The 20,422-nt window shown below is 38.1% G+C and overlaps 1 protein-coding gene across 1 annotated transcript; it reads left to right on the plus strand.

Annotated features, from left to right (window-relative positions):
- The first annotated feature begins 5,547 nt into the window (after positions 1–5,547).
- Positions 5,548–20,048, plus strand: CC2H3orf85 (chromosome C2 C3orf85 homolog). Its single transcript, XM_027077510.2, has 4 exons — positions 5,548–5,635; positions 5,736–5,788; positions 17,824–17,957; positions 19,377–20,048. Exons 2-4 carry the CDS (start codon positions 5,740–5,742, stop codon positions 19,464–19,466), a joined length of 273 nt encoding a protein of 90 aa, XP_026933311.1. The 5' UTR covers positions 5,548–5,635; positions 5,736–5,739; the 3' UTR covers positions 19,467–20,048.
- Positions 20,049–20,422: the final 374 nt, after the last annotated feature.

Consider the following 20,422-nt stretch of genomic DNA (forward strand, 5'->3'; position numbering starts at 1 on the left):
AATTTATCTTTTGAGATTACCAGAACCATGGGAAAAGACTGCTTCCCTGTGGAACTAATAATAATGCCCACAGAGCTACCTGTAGAGAAAATACGGCCCCACTTACTTCTGCAGTGAGTCCCTAGAAATGCTTTCTTTGCTTTTAGTTTAGTGAAGCATGGAAGACTCTGCAAGTGACAGACTGAGTTTTGATAGTGAGCTGATTGGGCAGGGTCCCTTGATGATTCTGTGCTCTGTAAACTAGCTAGTGAATTGCAGATGTTCAATAAATGTCACATATTGTCAACTATCAATTATTCAGTGTATAATGAGGAAAATGCCTTGGCATGCATTACCTCAAAGCTTCATCAAGAAGTCTGTGATTCCAACACCGTATCATAAAACAGATTGACATCTTTAAACTGCTAGACTGTATACATTTGTATTAATGGCATATCTTTCAGTTACTCTGATTTGTCTATAGTGATAACCAATAGAAATTATTAAACATCAATAATACAGAGAATTTTTAGAGAAGGCCAGTACAGTATGCTATTGTGATAGCCTCAAATGTGACTGATTAATGCCTCCTCTCCACTCAAGCCTCATGGTCTTTAGCCATGCTCTTTCCTTTCCTGGAATTTTTCTCCTCCCGCAATTAAATTTGTCTTCATGGAAAACTGCAACTCATCTCACTGGAAACTTCCCCTGAAGTTGTCTTCTCCCACACAAGAAACAATGGTTGAGGGGCGCCTGAGTGGCTCAGTCGGTTAAGCGTCTGACTTCAGCTCAGGTCGTGATCTCACAGTGCGTGATTTCGAGCCCCATGACAGCTGACAGCTCAGAGCCTGGAGCCTGCTTCGGACTCTGTATCCCTTTCTCTCTCTGTCCCTCCCCTGCTCACACTCTGTCTCTCTTTCCCTCAAAAGTAAATAAATTTTAAAAAATTTTTAAAAAAACATTAATAAAATGGTTGATATAGCTTTGTAACTCTAGTACTGGGAACAATGTTTATGAAATGTGCTTAAAATAGATTTTGAAAAGTGCCTAGAACGTATGAAGTACCCACTAAAATAGTTGTTGAATGAATGAATAATACCTGAAGGATAAGTCTATAAACCCCTCATGGTCTGTCTTTATATACCACTCCTTGGTGGATGTTTCAATCAGCAAATTAATGGGAAAGAGGGAGCAGAAGAGAAGCCTGGGGAATACAAATGGCCTAGATCTCAAGATGATAATAAGCCCCCATATAATTGGAAGACCCCTTCACCTCAAACCAGATAGGATCAGTTTTACTACATCTAGTAAAAGAAAAGTCTATTATATAAGTTTTCAAGCTACATTTCCAAGCCACATTAAACCTAAGGTGTCTCAAGTGGTAGCAAGTTTTTAAACCTGCAATGGTCACACTAAAAATGAATACAAAAACAGAATGTGTTTCTCCAACATTTTAGCTAATTTCTCCAGGTTAATCCAGCTCCTACTGTTAACATATGATAAGTACATTCTCCTACGACCTGGTGACGGAAGCCCTAAGGGCTCAATAGTCATGATGGTAAGAGGGAGGACAATGTACTTAAGTGGAGGGGACAGGATAAGGAGAGATGAGACCATATTCTGTGTGCTCTCAGCAAGGCTTTATTTTATTCACAAATTGAGACAATAATAAAACCGAAAGCTCTAGCTTTCAAGGCAAAACAATATTCTATGAAGTAGTTTAAAAGTAGTTTCTGCCTTAGAGCAACTGAGTCATGTTGAGCTTCATTAAAGAGCTACTTTCTGCATGTAGCACAAGACTTTATGGAAACCCTTACTCCTTCTTGGAATGTAGTTGCTGTGCCATTCTCTGCCTAAATAGTCACTACCCCAGGGGTGATGGGATATTCCATCAGTCCTAGGAGGGAAAGTGCACTCGTAAATTGAGGTTCGACTTGATAATGATGGCATGTTACACTCTATCTTAAGCTGTCAAGGACAACAAACCCATCTGTGGTCAAATCAGTAGAAAACTGACTCCTTTACCGCGTGTTATGGTCAAATTTTGTTCCCACATAGCAATTCTGCAAATTCTCAAGTAACTGCGTAAAAATAGGTGCTATATTGCAGCACCTGGGTGGCTCAGTTAAGCATCCCACTCTTGATTTTGACTCAGGTAGTGATCTCACGGTCGTGAGACTCACACTGGGCATAGAGTTTGCTTCAGATTCTCTCTCTTCCTCTCTCTCTGTCCCTTCCTGCTTGCATGTGTGTGCACGTGCGCCCTCTAAACAAACAAACAAACAAATAAATAAATAAATAAATACTGTCACCAGCTTATTTTCAATAGGTCGAATGCAGTTGAAACTTTAGTACAATGTTTATGAGGGCTAGTATCCTCTCCTCCAACATGTTGGCTGACTCTTCATCTTTTACTGATGCTGATGATGTCATTAAATCATGCCCGGCTACACCATGCCCTTCATCACTTCTTATCAGAATTTTCTAAATGAACATTGCATTTTCCAGACCTTTGCAGTTTATTGGGTCTGATTGCATTGCTGGGATGACAGAGCAGTAAGTAAATTCAGCTTGCTTCTTGGTAGAATAAAGTTTTCTTTCTTTTCTTTTTTCTTCTGTAAATTGTTTTTATAATATTAGATCTGATCTCTCATTTTTTTAACATTTATATTTCATTGATATGAAAGAGACCATGGGAGCTTACCAAGGTCCATCATATTAAAGTAATAATTTCTAAGTACAAAGCATCAAAGTTGTAAACAGACTTCCTTGATGAGCTTCATTAATCCATGCCACTTGATCTTTGTATTTTTCAAAGATAGATATTCCAATTTTATTTCAAAGAGCATTTCTATGTCTTTATAATTAAATATTGCCAATATTCATGCCTCCAACTTTTTTTCTCTTAGAGATCATAAGAAGAGAAAAGCTCTGGGAAACACTGTTTAAAACCCAAGCCCTAATATAAAAACAAAGCTGCTACATTATACTTGGATTTTGTAGCCAGTAGGATAAGGCTGTAATGCTGATAGACCAGTACAGGAAAGTACTGATTCAACTTTATGTAGTTCAGTTTAATATGAATCAGCTGATTCCATGAGATTAATTGTGTTTATTGAGGGCTGTTACATGGTAAGCATGCTGCTAGGTATTGAAAGCATACAAATAGGAGTAAGATGCAGAACCAGCCTTCAGAAAGCTTGTAATACACTTGGGAACACTGAAATGTACATATGAAACCATACATAATACAGGGAGACAGGGCCTAAGTGCCAAAGCTATGCAGATGTGAGAAAGAGAAGCCAGATTCGATTTGGGGGATCAGAGGAGGCTTCATTCACCAGGAAGGACAACAATTTTTGGCCCATAAAGGATCTTGGATTATACATACACCACCCCTGCGGAATTGAGTTGCCAAGGCCACCTTTACCTGTGGACCAAATTGGGGTCACATTCACCTAATCCGTTTCATCTCACTGGCTGTGCCTCTCAGCACAGCGGTCGCTCTTCTTCTGCTACAAAGTTTCACCTTGACACGCTCCTTGGACAAGTTATGAAATCTCTCTGAGCCTCAGCTTACTCACCTATAAAATGATAATAATATCTTCGCCATTGAGTTGCCATGAGAATTAAATGAGACAACATATAGAAAATTCACAGAGAGGCACCTGGGTGCCTCAGTCGGTTAAGTGTCTGACTTTGGCTCAGGTCATGATTTCGTGGACTATGGCTTTGAGCCCCACGTCAGGCTCTGTGCTGACAGCTCAGAGCCTGGAGCTTTCTTCAGATTCTGTGTCTCCCTCTATCTCTGCCCCTCCCCTGCTTACACTCTGTCTCTCGCTCTCTCAAAAATAAACATTAAAAAAATTTTTTTAATTCACAGAATGACTATTATTATTTCATATTTGCATTCTATATCACAACCCAAATCACCAACTAATGAGCCATTCTGTGAGAAGACAATGAAAGAGTGAAAGAGATGGGAGACAGCCGTGCCTACAGCCCCACACCAGGCAAGCCTGACTTTAGGTTCAAAAGTTGAAGAATGATGAAGGGAAGAAAAGAGAGGAAGATGAATTTCTCCTTTGATTGTGTGTGCTTCTCATAACAAAAAGTATTTTCTTTTGATTTTTCTAGTCCATCCCATAATTACACATTTATACCTCTCCATCAAATAAAAGACAAGGAAGAATCACAGAAATGAGCAACTGCTGGACACATAGATGGATACATGGGATAGGCTGCCAAGATTTTACTGTGCCGATTCCCAAACATCTGTCTTTGCCAGGCTTCCATCAGCAATTAGAGGCATAACTGCACTAGGTAGATCCAGGTCTCTAAACACTCTTTACAATTCAAAGATAGACAAGAAAGTTATTTTCTACCACTGTTATGTCTCTGTATCTGCTTGTTTCAGGTTGCATAATTTTGATGAGACTAGCTAACAGATGCGTGATTTGCTTTTAAGAATAAATTGTATTAAAAAAAAGAATAAATTGCATAATGATGAGTTTATTTAATTAGCTATTAATCATGCCACAGAGAAGGGTAATTGCCTAAAAAAATAAAAAGTAAAGAAATGTCCTGGTTTTATTCGTTGTGTACTTTCGTTGGAAACAAACACATTTTATAATGCAGTTAAACATTCCTTTGTCTTTAAATGTTTTGTTTTGAGATAGAACCGCACACACTTGTAACACGATCTTGTGTGCTCCTCACCCAGTTTCCCCCAGTGGTAACATCTTGCAAAACTACAGTGCAATATCATAGCCAAGATATTAATGTTGCTGTAATCTACTGATCTGTTCAGATTTCCCCAGTTTTAAGTGTGTTCATGGGTGTGTCTGTGTATGAGATATCTGTATTTAGTTCTGTGCAGTTTTAGCACATGTTTATGTTCACATGTCTACCACAGTCAAAATACAAACCAGTTCTATCACTATAGAGGATTCTCATATTGCCCTTTTATTACCACATCCACCTCACCCTTCCATAGCTAGTCCCTTGCAACTACTAATGTGTTTATTTCTACCATTTCATCTTTTCAAGGTTACATACATGGAATCATGCAGTACTTGACCACTTGCGACTGGCCACTCATCATAATTCCTTTGAGATTCCTTTAGGCTGTTGTGTCTATCAATAACGTTTACAGTATTGCTATTGCTAAGTAGTAACTCATAAACATACTTCAATATGTTTAATGTTCGGCTCTTGAAGGATACCTGGGTTGTTTCCAGTTCTTGCCTATTACAATAAAGCTGCTATGGAACATTCTTATACAGGTTTTTGTATGAGCATAAGTTTTCATTTCTCAGAGACAAATGTCCAATAGTACAATTGTTGGGTTGTATGGTAATTGCATGCTCAGATTTATAAGCAACTGCCGAATTGTTTTCCAAAGTGGCTGTACCCTTTTATGCTCCTACCAGCAATGTATGAGTGATTCAGTTTTCCCAACCTTTTTTTTTTAACATCTTATTACATTAGTCTGTACAGATGATAAAATTAGTAAATAAATACGTGGCTCATATAAGAACAGCTTGTAAAAAGTCAGTCCAAAAAGTCCAAAGGGTAAAAAGGCAGGAGTCATATAAATAAGCCACATCTTAGGCAACGGCCTCTCTGACTTGTGTCAGCTCCACAGGGCTGCCAGGTATGCAGCAAATGCTTCACGCTCCTGGAAAGTAAACGGTGTGACCTACAGCTTTGCTGGGTCTCAATTAAAGTAAATAAATCTTTTCTTTCCAAAACAGGATTATGGCATATAAGATGCTTCAAGTAGCCCTGTGTTCAACATTGCTTATAGGTAAGAATCTATTTCTTCTTTATTTATTATGCCTTTTACAAAATCATGCTGATAGATAACCACTTTCGACTTTTTTTAAAGAAATGAACAAATATGTTTTATCCACAGATCAATTCTAGAGCATTGGGAAAACCAAACTATCATGTCATGCCATGGTTTTGAACATGTTAGTGTTAATTGTGTGTGATCATTCTGTTCCTAGTTATGTATTAACATATTAGCATGTCACAAATGCTAAGAAGTCCTTTTAAGTGCTGCTTCCAAAGAAATGCTCTTGTGTCCTTGAACAAAGAAAAATTTTAAATGGCTTTTAGAAACTGTAATACTTACATGGTACCATTATGTGGAGACCTCAAGGTACTGTGAGAGTGTGAATTCATTAACCTTTAGAGCAAGCTGTAGCTCAGAGAAGTAGTGTTTTAAAGACAGATCAAGGAAGGCACTGAAGGTCAGATGATTTGCTGCCAAATTGACCCAATAATTCAGTGGCTGATATCTGAATGGAACTGAGAGGTCATTTGTTTCTCTTGTAACCAAAACTGAAAATACCTACAAAGGTATACATTATTTTCGCAGTTAAATCTTTACAACTTACAAACACTTTTAGTGAAATGCTTAAATAAGAATAAATTTCTACTTTTATGATAAACCTAAGACCCACAAAAACAATTACATATTTTTCTTGAGGCGCACACACACATACACACACACATATACACACACAGATAAAAGGATATACTTAGAATATGATTCTGAGTATATGTGTACTTAGAATCATACTTAGAATATGATTCATACTTAGAAGTACTTAGAATCATACTTAGAATATGATTCTAGATATATGTGCACAGTATATAAATAGCCTTTCATTCTTAAGCATATAAATAATTTTAATAAAGAGTTTTAATCATCAAAGTTATATTTATGTTTGGGACATGTTTAAATAACTGATTAAAACATTTTTAGCCAAGTTATTATTAGGCAATTATCATCAAGGCATGTATAATCATAGTGGTTACAGCCCACTTCTCCAGATGAAGAAAGTGAGGCTGGCTCAGTTTAAGTGAGTGTTTCGGGAGCACACTGCAAATTGAAGTCATGGGCTAGTTACAATCCATCAGTGTACTGCTTTGCTTTGACTGCTGATCCATGCAGTTGGCTTTAGAGTGGGTGACGGTGGATTAGAGCAAGGCTAAAAGCACTACTGCTAGTCAACATTCACCTATGAACAGGCAGGGTCAAAAATATCTGGCAAAAGGAAAATGGTCCTGCAAAATGACTTTTACAGACTTTCTCAGGAAACCAGTTGGAATTCACTTTAACTCCAGCTGAGATACGAATGTGTCTACCTAGAAAGACAACTGGTTTGACTGATTTCACTTCATAAATAAATAAATAAAATTATGTGGCTAAAGTTCGTGAAATAACAAGTTGAGAATTGGAAACCAAGGAGAGAGAAATGTTGACAGAGCTGGGTTCAGCCCTTCAGATCTCAGGAAAGAAGACTTTACCACCTCTAGGCTGAGTACACATAAGTCTTTGGGACCAGATTCATTTCTTACACAAATGATTCGTTTAACTGACATTTTCTAAATCATTCAGCTCTCAAGTAGGAGATCGTAGCTTGAATCAACTTCAGTCACTTCTTCCCTCTCTCCTCCCATCTTTCATTTAAGAATGCAGCTTAAAAAAAAAAAAATAAGAATGCAGCTTATTTATCTGCACTTCCTTGGAGCCCTCTACTCATAAGAAAACAACCATCTTAAAAAAGTGTGTGTTTATTATTTAAAAAAAAAAGTTTTCTCTGTTACAGATTAGTTGTCTAACAAATTGCTTTTGTCTAGAACTTAATTTGAAGTCAATAGGGAAAAGATGTCATTATCCATTTTCCAAATGGGAATGCAGAAGCTAAAAATGATGAAGAAGCTTCCCCAAGTAATTACATTCATGAGCACAGTCCTCAAATCATTTTATTGACTTTCTTAAAATAGTAATTTATGCACATTGGAACTGGTTCCCTGGTCAGAGAATTAGAAGTCCAAGTGTCATGATTTGATCAAAAAACAAAAGAAAAACCCTCTCTTCAGCATTTAGGTCAAGAATTGCCTTCTCCTATAATAAAAGCAGCAAATATTAATATTACTACCTGAAGTCTTTATTCTGTGGCAGGGGCCTTCCATAGGTTACCTTAAGTCCACTCTCATAATCACTCTGAAAATAAGTGTTACGACTTTCCTTCTACAAAGGGAATTTAGGCTTAGAGAAGTTAAATGACTAAACTACACAGTTCATCAATGGTGATGCTGGATTCACACGCAAATCCTCCATTTAGGTCTTCTGAGAACAAAACCCTTCTTTCTGCTACACAAACTGTCTCCTCTGGCCCTGTTGCTAGACATGGGATATGCAGCTACAGGACAGGCAACAGAGCACACAGCAAGCCCACCTGCTAAAAGAGGAATAAATCCACTATTGTGGCCAGTGGTTCTCCAAGAACAGGCCTGGAGTGAGGGAGCTGGATGACTTTATGGGAACAGATAGAGCCAACTAAGATATAACCGGAAGCTTTCTCCAGCTGTGGCTAGTTGTAGTGAGGGTAAAGAGAAGTCCTAACTCAGTATGTTCCACCTCAAGAGGGCACTTGTTAAAATCCAACAGCCCCATTTCACACAAAGGAGAAATATGGAAAATACGCATATGTGGAAAGTGTTTCACAGAGTAAGTAAGCCAGTCCTTGAGGTTGACCCATATGTGAAACAAGCTGGAGATTCTTGCTGCCCGTATTGTCAACCTGTGATAAGCTCACATGAAGTGCAAGTATGTCTTCTGGTTTTAGACAGTAGAAGCAAACTGCCTTTAGCCTGTTTCTCTAGCAGACATCCAGGTCCTATTTTTACTCCATGGCTAGCAACCAACAGCAGTTTGTCTTGAAGGTTTTTGTTTGGTTGGTTGGGTTGGGTTGGGTTGGGTTTTTCTGATAGGAGCTTTTAAGCTCACATTCTTCCCTTTGACCCAGTCAGTCCCTCCCCCCCACCCCCCCACCCCCACACTCCAGTGGCTCCGTTTTTTGCCTTCCTTTGTGCCATCGTAGAAGGAACGAGGAACGGCCCTTCTCAGTCATCCAGCTGCCCTCCCTACCCTCCCATTCCTTGGGAGTCTATTTTCTATATATAGTTTTAGTGTGTTTTATAAGAATTTGCTCTTAATTTTATCTACTCACTTTGGCTTAAGGTTGATCAATGCTCTCAAGAAAGTGAGTAGTGAGAATAAACTGGGAAATAACTCAGTTAGAGAAAAATATCATTGCCTGTGACTGGATTCTTTGAGCACTCTGGTTGTTACAGAAAAACCATCTATTTTCCTGTCCATGTGGCACCATTTGTCAGGGCCCTAGAGTTGGAAATCCCATCAATTCACACAGGCAATGACCCAGAAGGGTTACTATTGAATCATATTAAATGCTGCCTTTTGTGAGTTACAAATTTCTCTGTCCACAAAATTAAAAGCAAATAAAAGATCTGCCAGGTCCAAAACATGAGCCCAGGAATTACATGGCCATGCATGTGAGCATGTATGTTTGTGTATGTTAATGTGTTCAGAGCAGGTTAGAACAGACTGAGCTTAAACTCAAGTAATACTAGTCTCTATTTACTTTGCAACAAAGTCAACACACTAGCAATTGTAACATCAGTAAAGCCGAAGCTCCCAAGTTAAAAGTTCATTTATGAAAGCATTTCCTTAACAGGTTAGTAAAATGATGGAATTTAAGAGCTAGTCCTGAAGTTCAGTGTCTTTTTTTTTTCCTAACTAATTTCCATTGACTCTTTTGCCCTCTGTCTTTTTACTTCCCTATTTGTCCTGTTCCTTTTTTCTACGACTTTTCACCTCTTGAACCTTTCATTTTTATAACCTCCCTTATTTTGTCTCTATTTCCTTTCATTTCTTTTCTTGATTTCTCCCTTCTCCTTCTTTTTCTTCTTCATATTTTTCCTCCAAAACCCAAAATTTTTTCTCTCTCATTCTCTCTCTCATTAACTTTTATCTGAATTGTAGCAAAGTGACAGTCTATTACATGAAATACAACTCTTCTCTTTTCTACCATAAATTTTTGGATCAGTGATCAAAATTTAGAGTGGGAATCAAAAAATAACTATTTCATAATTTCTAACAAAAATTATTAACACCGAGAATAAAATATTCAACTTTATTTTTTAAATATTCAATTTTTTTAATATTCAACTTTAAATATATGAACCTAAACATGAGTATTTAGAAAATTAGAAAATTAGAAAAGTAGAAAATTTCTCCTACACTTAGATCTTTGAAAATTTTACCATATGGCCAAGATGTCTGTATATCCTTTTCTCCTGATCCTCTTTTGTACTTAATTCCAAGTGACTATTTATACTTTATTTCAATACTTAATTTATGTGCCTGGGCATTTCTTTCTTTCTTTTTTTTTTTTTTAAGACAAACATTTTAAGGGATGAGACTAGGACTCAATCCAATAAAAATACTAAATAATAAATGTAATTCTTTAATTGCTTATACTGAATGCTAAGTGCTTTGCTTTCAGCATCCGGTACCTGAGCATTTTTGAACTTGTGCCAGGACTGTAGTGCTTATTCTCCATCTCCAGCACCAGGCATCATGTAACACTTCAAATAGCAGTATCACCCAGCCCTTAAGGGAAATAGCTAGCTGTGGCCCATCCTGTGGATTTGTCAGACATTGTTGTGTCTTCTGCCCCCACTAAATTCCACCATCTTTATTCACAGACAAAGAATTCCTTCCCTCATTGTAACTGTTTATGAATATTCACAGAATTCACAGCCCTGGCTTTCCAGGGATGATAAGTTCCTGCTGGTTGGAGGGCCCTGGTCTATTCTGTTTTTATTTTTGGTGGGTTTTTTTTATTTGTTTGTTTGTTTCTTTTCTTTTTAATGTTTATTTATTTTTGAGAGAGAGAGACACAGAGTGTGAGCAGGGGAGGGGCAGAGAGAGAGAGGGAGACTCAGAATCTGAAACGGTCTCCAGGCTCCGAGCTGTCAGCACAGACAGAGCCTGACTCGGGGCTCAAACTCACAAACCATGAGATCATGACCTGAGCGGAAGTCAGACGCTCAACCGACTGAGCCACCCAGGTGCCCCTGTTTGTTTCTTTTTTTTCTCTGTTTCTTAGTGAGGCTTAGAGACAACAGACATGTTGGGTTCTCTGTACCACCTTCTGACACATAGAACTCCCCACTTCCCTTCTTTGCCTGCTTATTTGATCAAGAGGAGAGATAAACCAAAGATGATCATGGAAGGCAATCAATTCCCTTTAATCCTGAGAGTGGCTAATTTGGAAGACATAACATAGTATAAGATATAAAGGACCTGATGACTGGACCCCAGAATTTGGTAAATTTCATATCTAGTTGCAGGTTGCAGAACCAGAAGAGAAAGTATGATCTCTGAGGGCAGCTAACTCTCAAGAGAAAGAAGGAAGAGCTAGCTGAACATGCCAAGTTATGCCTTTTGGACAGTTAAATGGGGCACCACCCCTTCCGAGGGGCAGAGTCTATCTACAAAGGGGAAAAGGGTGAGCTGAGGTTTCTAAATGAGTTTCTTCTACAGGAAAGAAAATAGGACTCTGCCACCAGACTCTGTCCTTTGATTCTATATCTTATATTTCACATCAGGCTTTCTGGTCTTTTTTCGTGTATAGGTTCCTCTTCTTGCATAGGTACAAGGAATCATCTTCACAGTCAGGTGCATAGTATAAAGACTATTCAGTTATTTCTCCAATATCACATTTAAAGGCTCTTTTTCAACCTTCCCTGGGTGATAACAAAATAGGGAATCATTCCATTTCCAATTGTACAGTTTTCATTACCAACATACTGCTCCGCAGCCCATGATGGGCACTCTTCTCTGTGCATAATGTGAATACATTTTTATTTGTATTCTTTTAATTATTGGCTAGGACTATTTTGACTTCTTCACTTATTTCTATCTATCTCAGTGCTGAATTTCTCAGCAGGTGAACTCCTTGATGGTAGTAGGAGCGGTACCCATTTAGTATATTCTATATGTTTTTGATGCCCTAACACCATGCAGAGAAAGTAATTTTCAGTTAATGACTTATTTGTTATGAATATATTCCAATTAAAAATACTAGAGCTAGAAGAGACCTTAGTTAGCTTCATATGATCTAGCTTCATTATACTTTTTTTTTTTTAATTTTTATTTATTTATTTTTGAGAGAGAGAAAGTGAGAGTGCAAGTGTGCACACATACGAGCAGGGGAGGGGCAAAGAAAGAGACAGACAGAATCCTAAGCAGTCTCCACGCTGTCAGCGCAGAGCCCCACATGGGCTTCTAAAGCACAAACCATGAGATCATGACCTGAGCCGAAATCGAGAGCTGGACGGATGCCTAACCAACTGAGTCAAGGATCAGGCGCCCTTGATCCAGCCTCCTTTTAAAGAACAGGAAATGGAAAGGCAGGAGTAACCAGCTAATGACCCAACAAATCACTGGCAGGGCCAGGATAAGACTCTCAATCTCTGATCCTTCTTGGCTTGTGTGGCAAGAGCTGTGATCTTGAATATCTCCATACTCTGAAGTGGCTGCCTTACTTGAACTGTACAGAATTTTCTGCAGACTATATTCAAGATATGTTTAGATAGCAGAACTAAGCTTGACAGATCCTATTAAAACTACTATGATACAGGATGAAAGGAAGGAGGGTGTGTAGGGAGTTGGGAAGAAAAAAAAAGGAAGATTTTTTTTTATAGCTTATGATTTTAAAGTTTAAAAAAGGCATTAATCTGGCTGATACTGCCTACATTAAAAAAAATTAAAAACCAACAAAGTAATAAAACTCAGGGTTCAGTTTTCAAACCCCAGCAGTATTATATAGGCTTACAAACACAAACTCTGATCTTGCTCTCACTAACTTTCAAGGTTGATCAGGCAGAATGAAAAAGGGAGGAGAAATTTCTCAAGCAGAGAGGATAATAGCATGCCCTTCTGTATAACTTGCATTTTATTTCCAGCCCTGCCAATGACTTACTATGTGACCTTGAGTGAGTCATTTCATCTCCGTGTGTCAATTTTCTCATTTGTAAAGTAGGATAATAAATACTACTTTCTGTCTCTCTCCTGGGTGATGTTATTATCACCACCAATTAATATTTATTGGATGCCTGTTGGGCACATAATGCTGAAATAGGTGCTTTGAATGTTCAGGGGCGAGGGTGGGGGATGAGGGGGAGATTGCATCAGTGAAATATTTTCCATGAGCAAAAAGATAGAAGATTTTCAAAAGACAGAATTATTAGAGCCTAAAATAGCTATGGTTTATATTTTAAACCATGCTTCTCTGCTAAGATTTATGTAATACTTTTTTTTTCCCTTAGCAATTGTACAATACACCATGACAATTATAGTGCAGATATTGGTTTTACTTTTGGATGATTCCAAGTAACACTATCTTAAGTGGTTACTGTATTTTCTTTATCTAGCTGTAAATTATATCCTGAGCCTAATGTATGTACAAACATTTATTAGATATTGATATTGAATCTTCTTTGCCTAGATACTCTATTTTGAAAACCTCCCCCTCTCATTTTTTTTAACAGAATAACACATTAAATGTCTAATACTGTAACACCTTTTCTTCAAAGAGAATGAAGAGAAATCTGAGAAGTGGTCTATGAACACATCTCAGTTAAAACTAGAACTTCAATGCTGGGCAGTCCTCACTAGTGAGCCCAAACGAGTGAGTTCCCTGCTCTGTTCCAGTCAGTCCTGTCTTCCCATCCATGGTGTCAGTCACCTGATTCAGGTCCCACTTATCTCTCCTCTGGGCCATTAGAAGAGGCCCCAACCTGTTCCTCTCACTCTCTCTTCCTTTTACCATCTGCCTTTCACACTGACAAAGGAGTTTCCAAAAGTATCTGTGAATGGATAAGCAAAATGTTGGCATATACATACAAAATATTATTCAGTCTTAAAAAGGAATGAGTAACTGGGACACCTGGGTGACTCAGTCAGTTAAGTATCTGGCTCTCGATTTCGGCTCAGGTCATGATCTCACAGTTCATGAATTTGAGCCCCACATTGGGCTCTGTGCTGACAGTGCAGAGCCTGCTTGGGATTCTTTCTCTCTCCCTCTCTCTCTGTCCCTCACCCACTCGTGCTCAGCCATGCTCTCCCGCTCTCTCTCAAAATAAATAAAAATTAAAATAAATAAAATAAAAAGGAATGAAATGCTGATCTATGTTACAACATGTAAACCTTGAAGATACTCAACTGAGATAAATCAGACACAAAGGGACAAATAGTGCATGATTCCTCTTACAATGAGGTACCTACAATTAGCAAATTCATAGAGACAGAAAGCTAATGATGGTTGCCAGGGGCTGGAGGAGAGAGTGATGAGAATTGTTAAAGGATACTGAGTTTCTATTTGAGGGGATAAAAAAGTTCTTGAGATAGTGGTGATGGTTTTAGAACATTGTGAATGTGGTTGATGCCACTGAATCGTACAAATAAAAATGGTTAAAATGGTAATTTTTCTGTTAGCATATTTTATCACAATCAAACAAAAAAGTTTTAAGCAAACGTGGTCCTATCATTTTCTTGTTCAGAAATAATAATTGTTTGAAGAATAAAGTCCAAACTCCTTGGTATGAGAGTAATTATCCCTCAGAATCAGGCCCCGGCTTTTCTTTCCAATGTTCATTTTGACCACATCTACACCTCAACCCTACCCTGCAGTCACACTGGCAAAGTGATGGTCACCGAACCTGAGCCTTCTTTGTTCCTCTGTTCCTTGGCTCTCAAATCTTCTTCAGCCTGGAATACATGTGCTTTGTTTCCACTCCCTTCTTCCTAACTGTGGAAACATTCCATAACCTTTGAAGCCCAACTCAAAACCGATTTCTCTGTGATGCCTCCATGCCAATATCAGAATTAATCATTCCCCCTTCAATTGGTCTGGCCACAATATGTTTCCTTGTAATTATTTATGAGCTCTGAATATAATGTGAATTCCTTAGGGGCAGAGTTATTCTTTGTTTATCTTTCTCTGCAATGATGATCAGAGCAGAGACTAGGATGAGGCAAGTGGAGATCTCATGGCACAAAATCTGTGAGCTTGAGAGCAAGTTTCTTCTTCTGTTTTATGCCCTAGTGGCCTCACTTGTTTCATCTGGGTCTCAGCTCCGGTGATTAGCAGTTTATCTTGATATCAGTAGGCACTTATAAAGCACTGTATTAGTTATCTACTATGACATAACTATTTTCCCCAAACTATAGCAGCTTAAAACAATAAACATTTATTATTGTACACTTTCTGAAGGTCAGGAATTTGGGAATGGATTAAGTCAGTGATTCTGACTCAGGATCTCTCGTGAGGGTACAGTAAAGATGTCAGTGAGGGCTACTGTGATCTGAGGACTGTTGTGATCTGAAGGCTTGACTGGAGCAAAAATATCAGGTTCCCAGGTGCTCCGTTTGTATGGCTGTTGGTGGGAGGCTTCAATTCCTTGACACATGGGTCTCTCTTCAGGGCTGTTTGAGTGTCCTCACAACATGGCAGCTGTCTTCCATTAGAGCAAGTGATTCAAGAATGGGACAAGGCAGAAACTATAACATCTTTTATGTGCTAGCCATAGAAATCACACACAGTCACTTCTGCACTATCCTGTGGTTACACAGGGCCACTCTACTAAATGAAAGAAGACCACAGAGGATATGAGTACCAAGGAGGCAGTGATCTTTGGGGGACATTTTGGAGGATGGCTTCCACAGGCATGCTGGTTTGATTGTATTGAATTTGATTACCTACCAGCAGGCTAGTATTACTTCTATCGTCTGTTGCTAATATCTTCTAAAAATTTGACTTTTACCTTTTCTTTTTAAATTACTGAATAACATAAATTGCTAACTTTCTATTAATAAAGAATGTGTCTGAGTCATTTTTCTATTTTCCATCACTAGTAGTGTTTTGAACCCACAGACAGCCTGATCTATGCATAATATCCACATCATTTTCAATAGGTAGGCATTTAGAACGAGAGCTTAGTGGGTTAACAAATTAATCTAGAGGTAATAGAACTAATAAGTAGAACCCTGCTTAGTGCTCAGGTCAAGCTTGGAAAAGCAGATCATACAGAATGTTTAAGTAAAGATTGGTTCCTTTTTTTCTACAAATGCAAAAGACTATTATTATTACTATCATTATCATTATTATTACTTTCCTTTGACCCCAAGAATTCCTGTTTCTTAGTCATAATATTGTACAGTGGCTTTAAAGGGAGAATTCTAGGGGCGCCTGGGTGGCGCAGTCGATTAAGCGTCCGACTTCAGCCAGGTCACGATCTCGTGGTCCGTGAGTTCGAGCCCCGCGTCAGGCTCTGGGCTGATGGCTCAGAGCCTGGAGCCTGTTTCCGATTCTGTGTCTCCCTCTCTCTCTGCCCCTCCCCCGTTCATGCTCTGTCTCTCTCTGTCCCAAAAATAAATAACTGTTGAAAAATAAATAAATAAAAAAAAATAAAGGGAGAATTCTATCTCCCCTTCCTACTAGCCATGAATATATTATTTAAGTTTTCTGTGATGTAGTTTCCTTGTCCGTAAAATGAAATGATTGATAGTGCTGCTTCTTAGGTTTGTTGTATTAAATAAGGTAATTCAGGTAAAGTACTTAGCACAATGCTTAATAAATGTCAACTATCATTATTTGTTTGTGTGTGTGTGTGTGTATATATATATACACATATATAAATGACATTGATACATACACATACATTCATGCACAAATAATCTAGCCACCCCTAACCATTGTCTTCAGACATCCATTTTACAGATTCCCAATGCCACACATTTTTGCTCACATCATTCTTCTAGCTTAAAATTTAAAGTCTTGCTCCTTCTCCCATCCTACTAAATTTAATCTTTTCTTCAAGGAAGAGTTTCAGCAATTTTCCTGATCACGAAAATTTCTGCTTGTGCCCCACAGCCCCAAAGCTTAATAACACTGCCTTCTCCTAAACTCCCTTAGTGCAATCAAATCCTATGTTTCCTTGTTTTATTTTGAATCTTGGACCCTTCCTTCCCCTCCCTTACAGAGGGGAGGTTTTGTATCTTATAGTCCACTGTAATCCTGGTCGGTAGAATCCTGTTAATGATGAAGCTATAGACTACCTAATGTAACATTCGTAATAAATGACTCTTTATCACAAGCAATGAACAGATTGTATTGTTACCACAAATAGGTGGGCAGTGTGCTCTTCCTTTATACGGATTCAAATTAGAACTCTGAACACAATTGTGTTTTATTTGGGAATAAAAACACAATATAGAGTGTTAAAATTTCAAGATATAAAAAAGTCTGGATTTTAAAAAGAGTCATCTTTTTTTTTTTTCTCTTAATCCTGGAATGGAAAAGAATCTAAAATACAAACCTCTTCAATTCAGTGATAGATCTATCAATACTAACAATTGAAACCACAGTGCCAGATTTGGAAGCAGTCTACTTCAAACTGAAAGAAAAGGCTTGGAAGGGAAGAATAAAAGATTGTTGACTGCCTGGCTTGAGCCAGGTGGTTTACAGTCATGAATATATCCAATCCTTACGGCAATCCTATATTATTGTGTTACTGTGTTATTATTCTATGTCTTTACATACAAGAAAACTACAGCTTGGAGGAATAAAGAAACTTGTCTAAAAAAGTGATAGAGCTGGAATTTGAATTCAGATCTGTGGGCTCCCATGCATGTAAAGAAGGTTCTAAAAGTCTTTTCCGCTCATCACATGGCACTGGCTTTCATGCTGTACTATATTCAGGACACAGGGTGATGATAGTGCAGTCATGGCAAAAGGCTGAGGAGCAGTCATCTCCCACGAAGCATAGCTTTTTCGGGATCTCCTTGTCAGGCACCCAGACTCCCAAAGGCCACAGCTATGTCTCTTTAAGAGGATAAACAGTGAGATGTAAACTATTGCCCTAAAAGATGCTGTGCTCTTGGACTCTAAATTACAGGAGCGTTGGGAGCACCATTTTTGTTGGAGGACTCTGCAAACCAGTTCCTACATCTCAAAAGACACATATATTTGCAGGATTACTGGGACCCAGATGGCAATCCAAATATGTGGGGAAACACGCTGGCTGATAAGGTATTTGCATTAGAAACAAATGGCTTCCCACCATCTATCTTGTTAAATAGGCATTGCATCAGCAGGCGTTAACACACCATCAGCCCTGATTTTTTCTATCTGCCCTGAGCTGTAACTGCTCCTTCCTTCCCATAAAATGGCTTTTGTCCAGTAAACTTCACCTTTTCCTTCAAGACTAAAATCAAATGTCCCCTTCTTTCTGAAGACTTTCCCTTCTTTCCTGAGTAACATTCTTTCTTTTCTCCCCATTGCGTGCCGTTCACACGTGAATGGCACACTGGAATTGTTTCTTTGTGCACCCAACCTCCCTTACCTAGGCTACAGAGGTAAGGTGCATGTCATGTCTTATCCATCAAGGTCATTTTTCTCAGAACCTATCAAAATGATTGTTACTCAGTCAAATCTCAGTAGATTATTGCATATTTGAGTAGGTGGATAAATGGACCGCAGTCACATTTAGTTCCCTTTTAGTTGTTCAGCAGCTTATTTTCCAAACCTTTAATAATCATCCAAGCATTTAGTGTCATTCCTTCATTTGCTTGCCTTCCATACACTTTTTACTCATTTGGAAGTCTCACTCCAAGAGAAATAAAGAAGAAACGTGCTTTAGCCTGTTTTATTCCATGTTTACTCTTTTGATGGAAAAAAAAAACAAAAAAAACACTGCAACTCCAGGCCAAATGAAATTGTTGAATTGTCTGAGAATTTCAATTATTCATGATTTCTCTCTTAAAATTTAGCAATTTAGCAAACAAAAATGTATAACAAATTAATTAATCCCTTCATTTGTTTGTTCTTTTTCTCTTTACATGTGTATCAAGCTCTATTACCAGGCTAAAGGGTTGTATAAAGTCATAAAAAATTTGAATGTCCTTGTTTTTCTGGGGCCTTGGTCCTATCCTTACTCTGCATAGTTGAGTTTTAACTGGTCTACCAGGAATGGCTCATTTCTGGTTAGCATTTGCTGATGAAAACCACCAGCTTGAATAATGCATCTAGTTTTGTGCCTGTTTTTCTCCAACAGGCATCATTTAGAGGTATTAAAGCCAGACATTTGTTTATTTGGCAAATTAAATATTACATAAGCGAGTAGACTGTGTCTTCTTTATGGAATACTGAAATTTTCAAGTACACTCCTGCCTATAATTGTAGACTAGCACTGTGATCAACTGACAGATACTATAATGCAACAAGACTCTGCCACACTGGTTCATGCGGTAGTCCCAGAAATACTGTAAAACATTTAAGCATTGAAGAATATAGGTCACTAAAAGTATGCTCACCAAACCTTTTTTTGTATTATTCTTCCACTCTATTTCTCTCAATCTTTTAGGATTATCTGTATGATTACCTGAATAATTGATGTAACATGTGTTCTCCATACTCAGAGATCATGACTTAAAGTTTCTTTTGTTACAGGCTCATGAAACATGGACTGCTTTGAAAACAATAGCACAATATTATCTGAATGTGAATACCTTCACTTTTGACATGTCCACTTACCAGTAAATGTGCTTTGATGGTTAAACCAGGAGAGTAAAAAACGATGGGAGTCAACATGGCAATGCAACCAAACTGTGGGCTTTGGAGACATGGAGGCAAATCTCTGCCACTTACAAGATTACTTAATATGTCTGTCTCATGGAACTGTCGAAAGGAGTAAATATAAAAATCCATCTAGAGATCTAGAATTAGAAGTTCTCAGTAAATTCTAGATCTTAAGATGAGAACTAAAATAAAGACAATAGTACTAACATTGATTAAAAAAGGGCTCTTCTGGAAAAGGAAACCAAAAGCAAAAAAGTAGTGCCATTAAAACTCACTGTTGATAGCTTACTTTCTTTTGCTTCCTTTTTGAGAGAGTTAATTCGCTCTTTAATTAAAAGAAGAGGAGGGGTGCCTGGGTGGCTCAGTTGGTTGAGCATCCAACTCTTGATTTTGGCTCAGGTCATGATCCCATGGTTTGTGTTGGGCTCTGCACTGAGAGCACAGAGCCTGCTTGGGATTCTCTCTGCCCACCTCCTGCTCCTGTGTATGTGCATGTGCTCTCTCTCTAAATAAATAAATAAATCAGCTTTATAAAAAAAAAAAGGAATAGGGATCTCTCAAATGGAGTTGGTCCTATCTTTTCAGTACTTTTCACTTTCTAAAGCCAGTCTATTTTAAGATCGTGCTTTTGAAACTTTTTCCATCAAAGGTGTGCTGCTGAAGGCAGTAGAGAATACAATCTTAACTCTTATCTGGGGGCAGATGAACCCACTGGAAATGTTCACCTGTAAGTGCAAACCTCCTTAGGAATTTTGCAAAATTTGTGCAAGCTTTGCATTTAAGTCCATAATATGTTGATATTTATTTCAATTTGAAACATTTTTAACTTACCGACCAAAAATACTTACTACTGCTTTTCAATAAAACTGAAAAATTGACTCTAAAGAAAAGTGGACTACATTCATGCTATAGTTTTC

Source organism: Acinonyx jubatus, chromosome C2, assembly GCF_027475565.1.
Source record: "Acinonyx jubatus isolate Ajub_Pintada_27869175 chromosome C2, VMU_Ajub_asm_v1.0, whole genome shotgun sequence".
Classification (NCBI taxonomy): Eukaryota; Metazoa; Chordata; class Mammalia; order Carnivora; family Felidae; genus Acinonyx; species Acinonyx jubatus.